The sequence below is a fragment of the Anoplopoma fimbria genome, unplaced genomic scaffold, assembly GCF_027596085.1.
Source record: "Anoplopoma fimbria isolate UVic2021 breed Golden Eagle Sablefish unplaced genomic scaffold, Afim_UVic_2022 Un_contig_13755_pilon_pilon, whole genome shotgun sequence".
NCBI lineage: Eukaryota > Metazoa > Chordata > Actinopteri > Perciformes > Anoplopomatidae > Anoplopoma > Anoplopoma fimbria.
In genome coordinates this window covers 1-13,738 of record NW_026554479.1, presented here as the reverse complement: position 1 = coordinate 13,738, position 13,738 = coordinate 1, and the positions used below count along the sequence as shown (strand labels likewise).

The 13,738-nt window shown below is 38.9% G+C and overlaps 1 protein-coding gene across 1 annotated transcript; it reads right to left on the bottom strand.

The window, feature by feature from the left end:
• Positions 1-262: 262 nt before the first annotated feature.
• On the bottom strand, positions 263-13,045 carry LOC129088647 (proprotein convertase subtilisin/kexin type 6-like). The gene is made up of 16 exons (XM_054595980.1): positions 12,851-13,045; positions 12,542-12,754; positions 9,944-10,044; positions 8,703-8,806; positions 8,440-8,557; positions 7,891-8,079; positions 6,828-6,964; positions 6,540-6,695; positions 6,200-6,302; positions 4,552-4,748; positions 2,798-2,885; positions 2,611-2,714; positions 2,230-2,359; positions 1,417-1,529; positions 570-660; positions 263-340 (listed from the first exon to the last, which is right to left on the bottom strand). The coding sequence occupies exons 1-15, from the start codon at positions 13,013-13,015 to the stop codon at positions 614-616; spliced, it is 1,965 nt and encodes a 654-aa protein (XP_054451955.1). The 5' UTR covers positions 13,016-13,045; the 3' UTR covers positions 263-340; positions 570-613.
• Positions 13,046-13,738: the final 693 nt, after the last annotated feature.

Below are 13,738 nucleotides of genomic sequence, written 5' to 3'. Positions count from 1 at the left end.
TCAAATACTTTGTCTTTTAACCATAACCGTCTTTTAAACATATTTTGACCCTTAAAAAATGCTCACAGTTAAATATGTAGCAATTTACATAGATTCATACTAACACATCAACAGTTTCTACTTTAAAGATAAAAAAAACATATGACACAGAAATCAATTAATTGGTATTTATTAAGCAACAATTAAGCTATAACATGAACAATGTTCTTGAAATACAATGAAATAAAAAATACATGATTGTTGCAAACAATAACAAAATCTACCTTTTCTACTTTAAATGTTGTTGTCAAAGCCCCTCAGCAGCAGGTTTCAGATAGTCTGCCATATTTAAGGTGAACATCTGTAAATAAATTCAATATGAGAAAAAAATATTCACATTTGAACCAGTTTAAAACGTCTTTTCACTGGTGACCAATCATTTTAAAAAGTATTTTCAACAAGAAAATGCTCACTCAGATATTACGTAGTATAATACTGTACATGTTACTGTATGCCAAACAGCTATATTTTGACCCTTGTGTTTTGCTAATACAGTTTGCATTATTGGAATCAATAGTTCAAGTACTTACAACGTATGTAGTTAGCGTGAAGCTTTGTTTATTCGTCAGCTTGTTCACCTCACTCTGCAAGTCCGTTGCGCAGTCTTCAGATTGGTGCTACCTTCAAAGTCGTACGAGCAGTCTGAGCCTAAGTACCTGGCATGTGTGTTCCAGCAGCAAGCATGAATGTATCCTGTCTGTACATGAATGTACAGACAGGATATACGCTGCTCCCATTATGATGTCCTGGGAGCTTCGTGTTGGGTGGCACACGGTCTATTTAGTTCCATATTTTTGACATTTTATATGAAACATTAAATACGTTCAAATTACGTCTTCGTCTAGACAAAATTTTTCCGACCAGTGTAATATGACTTTGGACAAATACGTTAACAGTTATCAATATCATATCTCTTTCAGCCTACAACTGAATAAATCAACAACATAAAAAAAAAAAAAAAAAGCCGGTTGAAAAGATGGCGAAAACGCATATATACCGTTGATTCACTAAATGGCGTGTTACCAGTGGCAAGATGTGATTCATGCAACTTGTGTGCACGGTGCAACCAATACGGGGACCCACACGTAAAAACATTGGGCTATAGAGCTGCTTGTGGTCAAAAACTACGCAGGGTATTTTGGTGTTCAAATCAGATGCAACACAGAAGGTTGTTATACTAGTTCAAACATCAAATTGATTAAATAAATGACAGGGGAAGTTCTCTCTAAAAACAGAAATGAAATGCACATTTAGTTCGAAAGGTGGAAAGAAAAGGCTGTTTGGAAGTTGTTAACAGCTTTTAACCTGGAAACTTCCAGTTTTGCCAGTAGAGTTGCAAAATGAAGCTGATAAAAAGCTGGTAAAAATCCAACTCACCATTATTACAGGATGCATTCACAATACAAGTCCTGCCGACCAGACTATAACCCTCTTTGCATTTAGTGCAAGTTGTTCCAGGGCCACTGCAGCTCAGACAGTTTTCCTCACATCTTGGGAGACAAAGCAAGATAAAAACCATTAGAACAGAGCTCAAATAATGAAAACCTGGACAAACTATTTTTTCTTTTCATATTATATAACAAGGTTTTCTTGGGGCTATTCAATCAGTAACATTATTATTCGTATGGTTTTGCACAAAAAATGTCAAGTCTATAATCCAAATGTTACTTAAATAGAAGAAAGAGAGAAAGAAAGTTTTTGATTTTTCACTAAATTTTAAACCTTCTGCCTTACAAGGGAGCAACTTGTTTTAATTGAGGCACAATAGTTAAGTTACGCAAGAGAAGCATCGCACCCTAACCAACTTTGCTATAACATTTAAAAACTAGAAATGTGCCCTCAGTAGTGTGCAGATCTCAGTCAGGTGTGTCTGCAAAGACACATTTATGATTAAATAAATACAACCAGTGCTGTAAAGCATTGTCAAACATACTTCATTCAAACTCAAAAACATGCAGCCATGTAACGTTATACAAGCGTTGGGTTCGATGCATATATGATCCACTTCATACAAATCGCAAAGTGTGCAAAGTCTTTCTGCCCACAATATTTGCTTGCTGCAGCAGAAGATTAGCCGTGGACAAAAACAGATGTTCACACCCACTAAGTCATGGACGCACAGACCAACACAGTCACACACAATGATCCAAGGTTGAACAAGGGATATTCGTAAGACTGAGAATTACCCACCTGTGGCACATCTTATGAGGTACTCCTGCTGCATCTGCAGAGTAATAGCCAGGAGTACAGGTCTGCACACACCTCCACTCCTGCTGCAGGTAGCCCTCAGTACATTGTATACACTCCTCCTTACCGGGCCCTGGAAAAAACAGATATTAAACTGAATGTCACAAAAGATGAAAATACTATCAGGAGCAAATGGCGCTTTTGGAAAGACGTGATCAAAATATATATTCAAACCTGTAGCTGAATCTCTTCAACTTTTTCTGCCACAGGTCTTGTTTACCTACGTTTTTTTTTAATTAGCATTTGCCTTATCACTAGGTTTTATCTCTGCGTCTTCTGTGAAGACAGTGAAGAAACTTTATACCTGCCAAAAACATTACCGACCTGTACAAGTCCTACAAGATGAATGGCATGGGCTGCAGGTCATCTCTTCCACATGGAAAAAGGTCCCAATGGTGCATTCAGGAACACAAGTCATCCCTGCCAGACTATAAACAAAAAATCAACATTACAACAATTTGTTTTAAACCAAAGTTCATATATACATGGCAATCTCACTTTCATTACATACCGATAGCCTTCGCTGCAGGCGGTGCATCTGTCTGCATACCTCAGGCATCTCATACAGGTGTCATGACACTTCAGACATAGTCTCTGATCTGGCGTAGACAGCATGCACATGCATCAATATACTGGTGGAAACAACAATAATTAACAGTAACAAAGTTAGCGCCCTAGGATTTTCACTTCTGAAACAGCAGTCTGGCGACTATTAGGGTGGTAAGTAACTTATTGTAAGTTGCTTTGGATAAAAGCGTCTGCTAAATGACTGTAATGTAATGTAATAATGTAAGTGGCTATATTTCTGGGGTTCTTGTGTAGCCAGCGGATATCCAGGCCAAGACATCCTTTTTTTAAGTTCACTACTCATTGTTTACCGTCAGAGATGCACCTTGAGAGACAACATGTACAACCAAGATTACAAGCGAAGTTCAAATCAATAAAAAAATGAAATTATTGTCAGACAATAGCTGGTGGTTTATTGCATGTATTGCATATTTGCATAAATATTCAACCTAGGCCTGTGTGAACTTGATTGGTCAATACTACTTGGATCACAATGCGAAACCAAAATATTGTCTCGTTGCTTACAGTTTCGGCATATGAATACTGATTTACAGATTTTGACATGGCAGAATCTGTAAATCTTTACAGTTTATACATGTGTACAGTCTCTACATATGAATGCAGAATCTGTGTATTGAGATTAGCGAACGAGCAGCGGGCTTTCGACCATTTACTACCAGGCCACCAGGAAACAATGATTTGTCCGTCATCATTCAAATACATGGGGGTGCATGTGGACAGTGCATTGTCCTGTTCCTACCATGTGGGCTTCATCTGCAAAAAGGTACAACAGATGATTTACTTTTAAAGGAGACTCAGGCTGACAAAATTGCCCTGGACATGTCCAACATGAGAAGTACCAACTTCTGCCCTCTGGGAGGCACTTTAGGGTGCAGGCAATAGGGAGAATCAGTACAGTACAGCCCTCGCACAAGGCTGAGTTCTTTTTTCTCCCTGCTGTTAATAAAATTACATTATTGGATGTAAGATGTGTGTGTGTGTGTGTACATGACAAGGGACAGGTGCATTTTTCTCAGATGCTGCTTACATTGTATCATGTCTTTTTGATGATTGCTGGAGGGTAACCTTAAAGATGTTTTTTATGTTGTTTTGTTATTCTATTGATTGTTTGGAGCATGTGATGCAAGATACATTTCTGTGTGAATGGAAAATGAAATGTTATCTTATTTAATTGTATATAAGCTGATTATCATTCCCTATTACTGACAGACTGTTACAGGCTATTTGTGCTGTAATTACCTTGAACTTAGTGGGGGTTTTCTGTGTTGCATCTTTCCTCAGTACTTTCCATCATGCCCACATAGGGATTTTGATCAAAAGTTAGTAATTGGCCATCAGTCCGTCATCACCAATTTACAACTGTGCAACTAGCTTGCTAATATGGATAATAAACAAAAACATATGAGTGTGACAGTTTTTATATTTTTTTGGCAGGGGAGATAAACACCCTTCTGTGTGTGTTATAATATCCAAACATTTGAACTATCTAGAGCCCAACCTTTATAACTCAATAACCACAACACATCTATTGGCTAATCCGCAAGAAAACTGACAATATATAATAACGGTCCATTAAGCAAAAATGTTGACAACCCCTGATCTACATGACTGTTACATATCCCATTCTTAATAAAAGGCCAACTGAATTCAGTCCACACTGTGGATGTGTTGACTTACTCTCATCAGCAAAGTAACCTGGGTGACAGGTATCGATGCAGCTAGAGTTGAGTGTGTTGAGGTAAAGGCCTTTTCGACAGGGGCGACAGTCACTGGCTGATCGGCCAACACATCCCTCACAGCCTTTATAGCAGCGTCTACAGCGTCGAGACGCTATGTCTTCATAGTGTCCACGTGGACAGTGGCTCACACAGGCTCTACACACAGAGGTTGGACGGTGTAAAGAGAGTTAGTTTACAGCATAAATATGGACTAGCTTGTAGGGATGGATCTGTATTGATTTTATGGCTTGTAGTTTTAGCTGAAAAGGTGACCGTAGGCGAGCATATGTAATGTTTGTATCTAAGTATGTTTGCTGAACAACTTGACAACTGGTGTGGTGGAAAATTACTAAAACATGATGTAGCATCAATATCTAACTGCATTTTTTTAAATTCCCTAACATTATGGTGACAAATGTCTCGGAACCAATCTTTACTTGCCATCACACAGAGAACTTTTGGGACATTAAAAAATATATGGTTATATTTAGGTCCTATGAGAACAATCCCTTTATGACTTTTTAAGAAGAAAAAGTTAATTTGATAACTGTTGGGGTACATCTGTGAACTTCCAGCACATACAAGGGACGTTCCCATTTGGTACTCACTTGGTCACATGATGTGTGTTGCGTAAACTGGGCTACACCCAAATTAGTATATAGATAAAGATCACATATCACATACAAATCCAGCTTGTTTAGCTTCAATGCCTGTCAGGTAAGGTGTTCAAGTCGGGTAAGCCTGAGCAAGGACCAATCTGCACCCTGGGAGGAGCTACTGGCAGCCACAGGCATGGCCTAGGTGTGTGAGACCTCACAGAGAGGCAGCTGGTTCAAAATAATAATGGCAGCTACCAAAGAGGTTGGTACATGCTGCAATAGCATCAGTAATATCAGAACTAAAGAGCATTTATACATTGACGGTAGAACCAAGAACAAACCAAAACTTTTGCGTATGGCTGTTGTTAGCATGAAAAATGGATACTGAATCCCTTCTTGCCTGGTGCTTCCTGCTTAAGGAAAGGCAAACTAAATAAGTTCTCCTTCGCAACTGAAATAGCACTTCCTGTGAGACATTCAAGATGACTGAGCTGCCGGTTTAGCAGCAATGGGTTGAGTTCGTCCCTTTACTTTGTTGGGGTGCTTTGCCTGGAGCAGATGACCATATAAAGAAATCCAGCGCTAACTGATGTCAGCTAGTAGCTTAAGTTTAAAAAAATCCTTGGAAACAGAATGGTTTTCACAATGGGCAGAAGCAAGTCTGAAGCCAGATGTTTTTGATACATTTACTTTTCCCTTATTATTTGACACTTTGGCCACATTTAATATAAACACCAAACTTATATAAGACAAAAATAAGGAAACGCATGAGAGGTACCCTTTCTAGTTTCGGTCTATAAAATCTTAATCAGCTGAAAGTAGCTAGATTGCTCTGTAAAGCTGAGGGGAACTACAGAGTTGTAATAATACTCAAGAGTTTGTCAATATGACAAACCATTTTCACATTACACACAGTCATGTGATACATTGTTCATTAAACTAGATTGAGTTGTTCAGCTTTAAAGTTTAGGACTTTTCTCCTCTCCACTTCCTTCTGTCAACTCTTACCTGCCACTTTTTAAGCTGCCTGTGCTGAAGTGGACACAGTTGAGGCAGTGTTCAGTATCTGGTCTGTCACAGCCCTGGTCTCCACACTCACTGTGGCATGGTCCTTGAGGAGCACCACATTGATAATAATAATCAACACCACCATCATCATCCTCACCAGTGCAAACAGCTTATAACTCTCTTTCCAAAAACATGCTCCATTCATTATACTATCACTATTTTTAGACTTGATGAGAAAATATGTTTGTGCTGTTATATTTGATTGTTTTCAGTTTTTGAATGCAACATTATATTACAGTATTTCAGTTAAGAAAAAAAGTCACTGCTTCGTTTCTCTCACCATTGTACTCATCTTCCTCCTCTAGCTCTGGCTCCTCCAGGATCTCCTCTGGGGCTGGGATCTCCAACATCCTTGAATGAGAGTGCTGAGCACTGTGGGGCTGGTAAGGGTCCTGAGATGTGCCATACAGGATCAGTGTCCATTCTTTTAGGTTGCCTGTGCCAAGTAACAATGATAGTATCAATAATAATAACGTTTTTTTTACAATGCTCTGGAGAAGGACATCAGCTTCAAATGTGGTTAATCTAAATGTATGCCTCAGTGTGTACATGTGCTGTTAGACCTTACCCAGCACCTCACGGTTGCGTAGCTTTGATGGTGAGTCAACAATCTCCAGAGTCCATAAGCCCTGTGCCCTCTCACCCCAAAAATGAACCGTCATGAACTCCCAGTTCCTGAAGCCCTCATTGGAACTGTCAAACAACCTTTAAACATAATAGTGAGGTGAAATGAAATGTGAGAAAGGCAAAGTTAGGAAACTCCCAACCCTGATCAGTTTTACATTAGACTTAGTATATTGGTACCAATTAACTATAAAATATCATCTGCATGTTTTGTTTTGCTATGATCACAACTGCCGCGACGACAAATCGGGCCAGAATGTAAAGTTGGGGGGCCAATGGACCCTTCCCCACGTTCAAACCACAACCACCTTCAAACTCTACGTTTATTTACATTTTTTTATCTCTTAAGTTTCGTGACAACATTTTGCATGGTTGAGACGCTATCTTGACCTGTCCACAGACAGAAAAACAGAAATACAAACACCTGGCAAAGTACCCAAAACTGCTCCTATGGTAGTTCCTACTACAGTATGTGTCTCCAGGACCACATTTTGGCAAGATTCCCTCACACACAGACTCACAAGGTGAAACAAGTCACTGTCTTGGCTGGTAATCACAGACAGTGCTGCAGTAGCTGATGTAAGAGATATTAGCAGGGGGCCACCTCTTATCTACTCTGAACCATTTGAGGAAACATTGAGTCTAATTTATTATAAATACTTGAGTAAATCTTTGGTTGAATACAGAATATATATTTGATATTTGGAACGTACTTCATCATGGCCTGAAAGCATTAAGTACAACACAGTAAGTTTATCAGAGATTAGGGAGGGACGATAAACTCCACTTATGTACATGAAACAGAAGTTCAAAAAAATGACAGCATGTTTTGCCAACAACAATTTTCCAGTTACTTGGGATAATCCACAGACCTCCCTGTGAACTGTTTCCAATAAGAAAAGATACAAGTGGGGAATGTGGTAGAACTGACAATTTAATAAAAAGCCAATGTGGTATTGATATTGGAACTGCAAGATGCATTGCTGTGCATACAGTGTATCTCTCACCTCTTGGCCAGCAGCTGTGATCTCGTCCCAGACGGAGAGATGAGGTTGATCTCCATGTCTCCTCGCCGTGGGTGGACGATCAGGACCTTGACCACCACATGCTCCAGGTAATCCACGTGCTGGTCAGGCTCCTCTGAACACCCGGAGGTGGTAGTGCTGCTGTTCAGACTTTGGCCAGCATGGATGTGTCTGGGACAGCCATAAGCATAAGCATTGTGCAATTACATAAATGTCAATGAAAATCTGATGGGAGCCCAGAGTAAACAGCACTAATCTATATCATACATACGTGTATACTGTACTAAATGATAAATGTGTTTATGTGTGTGACATTTATTGTAATGTTTAGATTTCTATAAAATAATAAAAAATATATGTTTAAAGACTTTTTGCCGTGCTCGTTTATAAGATATACATGTGGTATTTTTTCAACAATTCCAAAACACCTGTCATCCATCCTGGATGGATCCAAGAAACATGAAGCCACTTTCATGTTTGCAGAAAGTTCACAGTGAGCTACATACTGTAACTACCTACAGTTTACCTCACCTGGTGCATCGCACAGGCATCTGAATGCAGGTGTGCTGAGGAGGAACAGTCCTCCATTTTGACGCCTCCACCACCAAGGCCTCTGCATCCACCAGGCCAAAACCATATAGGTGGCTGACTGTGAGAAAAGACACGGACTGATTAAAAGTCAAAGAGAACGTGAAGAGAGATCAAAGTGAGACTTTCTTTAATTATCTAAGGCTTCAGTGTTGTTGAATGTATTTTCAGCATAAAACAGTGAATGTAAGCAGAATGCAGTTTGCCTCTGTGTCCTGCAGCATTGGTCTTCCAGTCATCAGCTTTCAGGTGGACTGGTCTGGATGTCTTCACCAGAAGATGTTGCACATCCCTCCATGTCAGCAAAAGGCTAGAGAAACCAAAGACATTGTTCATCTCATTTCGCCAGACAGAGCGACTGTTGAACTTTTGTTTGTTCGATGAGCCTTTGATTGTTATGAGTAAGTAAAATGTGTTTAGTTCAACCAGGTTTGAAGTAATGCATTGTGTTTTTGGTAAACTGTTCCATTGGTCAACTTTAGCCTTTACAGTACATTCACACATGTAGATACAAAGAGGAAGAGGCAAGACAGCCTTCATTGTTAACTGAAGCTAAAAGAATAAGACTGGTTATATGCTCTTTCTATTGTTAACCAATCCCAGGAAAAGACCAGAACCAACGATGAATGTATCCTCCAAACAAGAATTGTTTGTGTATTCAAAGCCTGATATATCTTATTCCTCAGTGCCAGAGCTGCTTACAGCTGTTTTTTTAATTTATTTGTATATAGGCAATAAAATGGTTCATGATTATGAGTTATGTGTTTACTGTTAATTACAATTCCTCCTAGGCATTGTGGAGGTTGGTTTATGCCGTTTAGCTGGTAACACTCGTTGTCTTCCTGTTTCTTCACAGTACAATTTTTTGAATGCCCTCTGGCGTATTGAAGATTAATGCAATAAACAGCATGTTGAGCATTTCAGTAACAGCAATTGAAAAAAACAACTATTTGCATGCTCGTAGATTGCGTGCCAACTGCGGATATTGCTTTACGCTACAACGCGCACATATAACAAAGCTTAAAGGAGAGACAGTTGCTCAACTTAATTGAACTTTCACCCTAGATTCAGTTAACTGGAGTCCCAATTCATGCTTTAGGTGAATTTCATCACCCACATCAGTAGTTGAAAATATAATGGTGGCATCACTTTCCCTTGAGAGGTTTGCGAACATCAGAAAAAAACATTTACACGTCATGTTTATTAAGGGCTGTCTAATGATAAAATGAACAGCTCTGAAAGTTCATTTGGAAATTTGGTAAACATCCTGCCAACAAAAAAAAAGAAAGAATTCTGAGAAATTATACTTTTGGCTCTTGTCTATGCAGTTTCTTGATAAGAGCGTGTTGACAGCAGAGGAACTAAACAGACATCAGGAAAGACAGAAGACAGATGGCGAAAGAGGAGGGGTAAACAAAGTAATGTAGCAGTAAACAGCAAGACTGACTTGGCCTCCAGAGCAAGGGCTATGATTCCAGCCACAATGGGAGCAGAGACAGAAGTCCCAGTATGACCATCAGTACAGAGATGCCGAAGATCGGTGGTCACCTACAAGGGATCACAAACAAAGTATTCCAAGTTGATGTACTTTATAGATTTGATTTCATATTGAATTTTTTTTCTTTTATTAATCAAACCACATCAATGCTGTGTTTGTTGTCTACAGGGCCTTAAAATGACAGCATGCAGCATACAAATGTTACCTAATCACAAAACAGTATATCACTGAAAAAGACATTGAATTACTTTTTCAATCTTTCTGTTCTACACTTGCTCTTGATTAAGTCTCTATCTATACTATGAGCTAGTAGTTCTAAAGTTGCAAATGTCATTTTTGCCATTTGCTCCCACTATGTTAAAGTACCATGAAGAAATTACACACTGGTAAAAAAACTGTCTTAAAAGGTTAAAAGCGGGTTAAAAGTAGGTGGCAAATCCAAATCTCCAGGTTCTTATAACATCTATAAAAAGATTATTTAGAAATGAATTCTCTGACATCATTGCCAAAAACAATGCACTGTTACAAGTTACTGTTGACAGGCTGATAAACCCTCCTGTGTCAGTAACCCCATAACTTCTATCCACTAAGTCATACAATGAATTTGCATCCATCTTTATTTACAAACTAACAAGACAAATTAGACAAGCTGTCAGTTCCTTGATATAAGGTAAAGGGTCTGTATTGCCCTTGATCCACTTACGTAAAACCAGTTTAATTAGCATAACGAGCACCGAGCCAAAGCCTCAATTGGGGGCTTTTTTTGAGAAGACGAGTGGAATATCAAGGAGGGTGTCAAAGCATTTATTCAAAGCAATCTGTAATGTTGGGTCAATCTAATCCACACATTTTGTTGTTATTTTTCAGGTTCTGTTACGTGAAGATGACGTCCCCTTACTTATTCCCATTACAAATAGCTAACTGTTAGTGAGCACACCACCAGGCTTGTTTTAAGCTCACAAGCACTGCTTGTTTAAATAAATGACAATGGAACACACTGTATGTGGTATCCTCTCCAGAAGCTCACAGCATGACTGGCATCGACCTTTACACTGCACTAAAAAGTTGGTTCTCTCATCACTGGTTGGTTTTACACAAACCAAAGCATAATATTTACAATGAAGAACACAGTGTATGACCGTCCCACTGAGAGACACGGCTGGTAGCCAGAGCCAAGGCAGAACAAAAGCTCCACATTCACACAGTTCTTTGTTAACTGTGACAATATTATACTAGTTTGTGTGTGTTGTGAACAGAAAAAGTCATTATGACTCTTCACTTGGTCATCTTTCTGTTTTTCTATCTGCCCTCCACATGATGTGAGAGACACACCGCAGTCTTAGCAAACACAACCTCTGCTGATCTTTGGTCTTGTCCCACACAAAAACACACACACAGTCAGTTCTACCAATAGAAATTGGTCAACTTACCAGTCAAATGACAAGAACAGGAACACAAATACAGTACTCATAGCTTCAGTGATGTGGCTTGTTTGTTTCATATTAACAACTGTCACAGTATCAGGTTGTCATTTCTCATTTTTATTTGGTTGACAGATTTGACAAACAGATAAATTCTGTGATGAGAGCAGCTTTTTCCAATTTCTCATGACAAGATTGGGAAAAAGTAATCCATGCTTTTTAACCACTCGCCTTGACTAGTGTAACTCCTTGTCCATGGGAGTCAGTCAGTCTTCATCCTGCCTCTGTATATGCATTTTTTGTAAAGCACTTTGGTCAACTCATATTATTTTAAAAGTGCTATAGCAATACATTTGAATTTATTTGATTTGAAAGCTAGTCCAGTTCCCTAAGGTTCAGGCAGGACCCTCATCCTTTTCTTGTTGATTGACAACCAATGCATGTCTAACATTATGTGGTCTGTTTGTAGCTGGTATAGCCAGAAGACTCACCAGTAGTTAAATTCCTTAGACCTAGACTTAGACGTTTTACTTTTCGTCAATTTGAATCCCCTCATTTTACCTTAGCAAACTAGCTAACTATACTAATACACCAACAAAATTAAGTAATCACTGCTACAAGGAGGGTTAAAGTCCCACATAAAGGTTAATAAAACAATGGTTAAATGCTAATGAAAACAGTTAACCTTCTTTTAAATGATAAGGTGCTCCAATTTTACTAGCATGTATAGTTGTGCTTCAATTGTTTTTTGGCAGCAACGTGTTACATATTATCACCCTATAAAATTGTCACAGTGAGTGTTTATACAAATAAATTTGATCATCCAGTACCCAGAGCAACATTATCTTTTCTTTGGAAGGATGTCGCTGGGAAACTCCTTTTAGCTCTGTTTTGATCACTACCAAACTCTTAAGAAAATGAGCATCAGCTGCCAAATGCTCCAGTATGTTCACAGTTAGTTTATCAGAGCTGTGTCCTAATGGGGACAGGTGGAGCACCGAGGCGTATGACTATAAATTGAGCAAGTCATGACAGTTTGTTTCGAATTGTCACAGAAATTATACATATTTTATGGAATACGTCTAACTGTCTGAGCTACAGTTTATGAAATTTATGTAGTACTCACAATTTTCCTCTCGTTAAACTCTCCACTGCTGTATGTTGTGGCAATGATGGAGCTGCAGACCTCTAGGTACCATGGCTTGTTTCCGTTCTCTGTGGTGCTTGAGATGGAGATTGTGTAGATACTGCTGGTGTAACCGTCACATGAACAGTGATCCCCCTGTCGACCCCCGTTACCTGATGCCCAGACAAAAATGGACCCCAAGCCTTTGCGGCCCTGTGTAACACAGTTATGTGATTTCATTCAAACATCAATAAAACATACATAAGACTGCTCAGAGAAATTCAGTTTTTTCTTTGTGACTGATCAAACCTTCTTGATGCCTTGCTCGAATGCCTGCTTAGTCAGCAGCCCAGGGCCATCCACTGTCTTTCCATCGTCTTTTGGCCCCCAGCTGGCACTGTAGATGTCGATGTAGTCAGGTCGGATTCCCAGGGACTTGGCCTCTACCAAATCAGTCACATCACCATCCAGCATCCGAATGCCTGTGTCCAAGGTATTAGTAAACCCAACACATCAAACTAATTTCAAATGGAATGAATGTAAGGCACTCTTTCTTGCATCTTCATTAAATCACACAGTGAATGGGTGTATCAATAAAGAGTTAAAAGCAGCATTTACACTAAAATAACAACAATATTATGCAATTTAGAGCAAAAAAATGTACTTTATCTGATGACTGTACTCATATGTTTACTCACAAACATACAGTATGTTGAACTCGTAGAAAATATTTAGCAGGAGTTATAACTATTCAAAGGTACAAAAGGTATACTTATCACCAACCGGTAAGGCTCACCCATAAAATGCTGTTTACAGGTTTACCTCTGCAGAGACCTGAGGTCTGATTCTCAGTTATGAAACACAATAAAGTGTAGATTGTATCTTTGTATGATTTGCTTTGGTAAGCATTGAAAAAGACGACATGAAAAAAAGAGGTAAATGTCCAACTGCAGCCTGCAGTACAACAATAATAACAATTTTGACCTGGTTATTGTAAGATCAACAAAGTCATTTGGATTCAATGTTTGTTAACCGTGAATGTTTTACCAATCTTTATGTAAATCAATGTAATAGATTTTCCAGATATTTCACTGCATAAGTAAACCTTTGACTGATGATGGTGCTAAATTAAAAGTCAGGGGATCAAAAGAGTCATTAGGATCGACATTTTTTGAACTATGAATATCTACATCATGT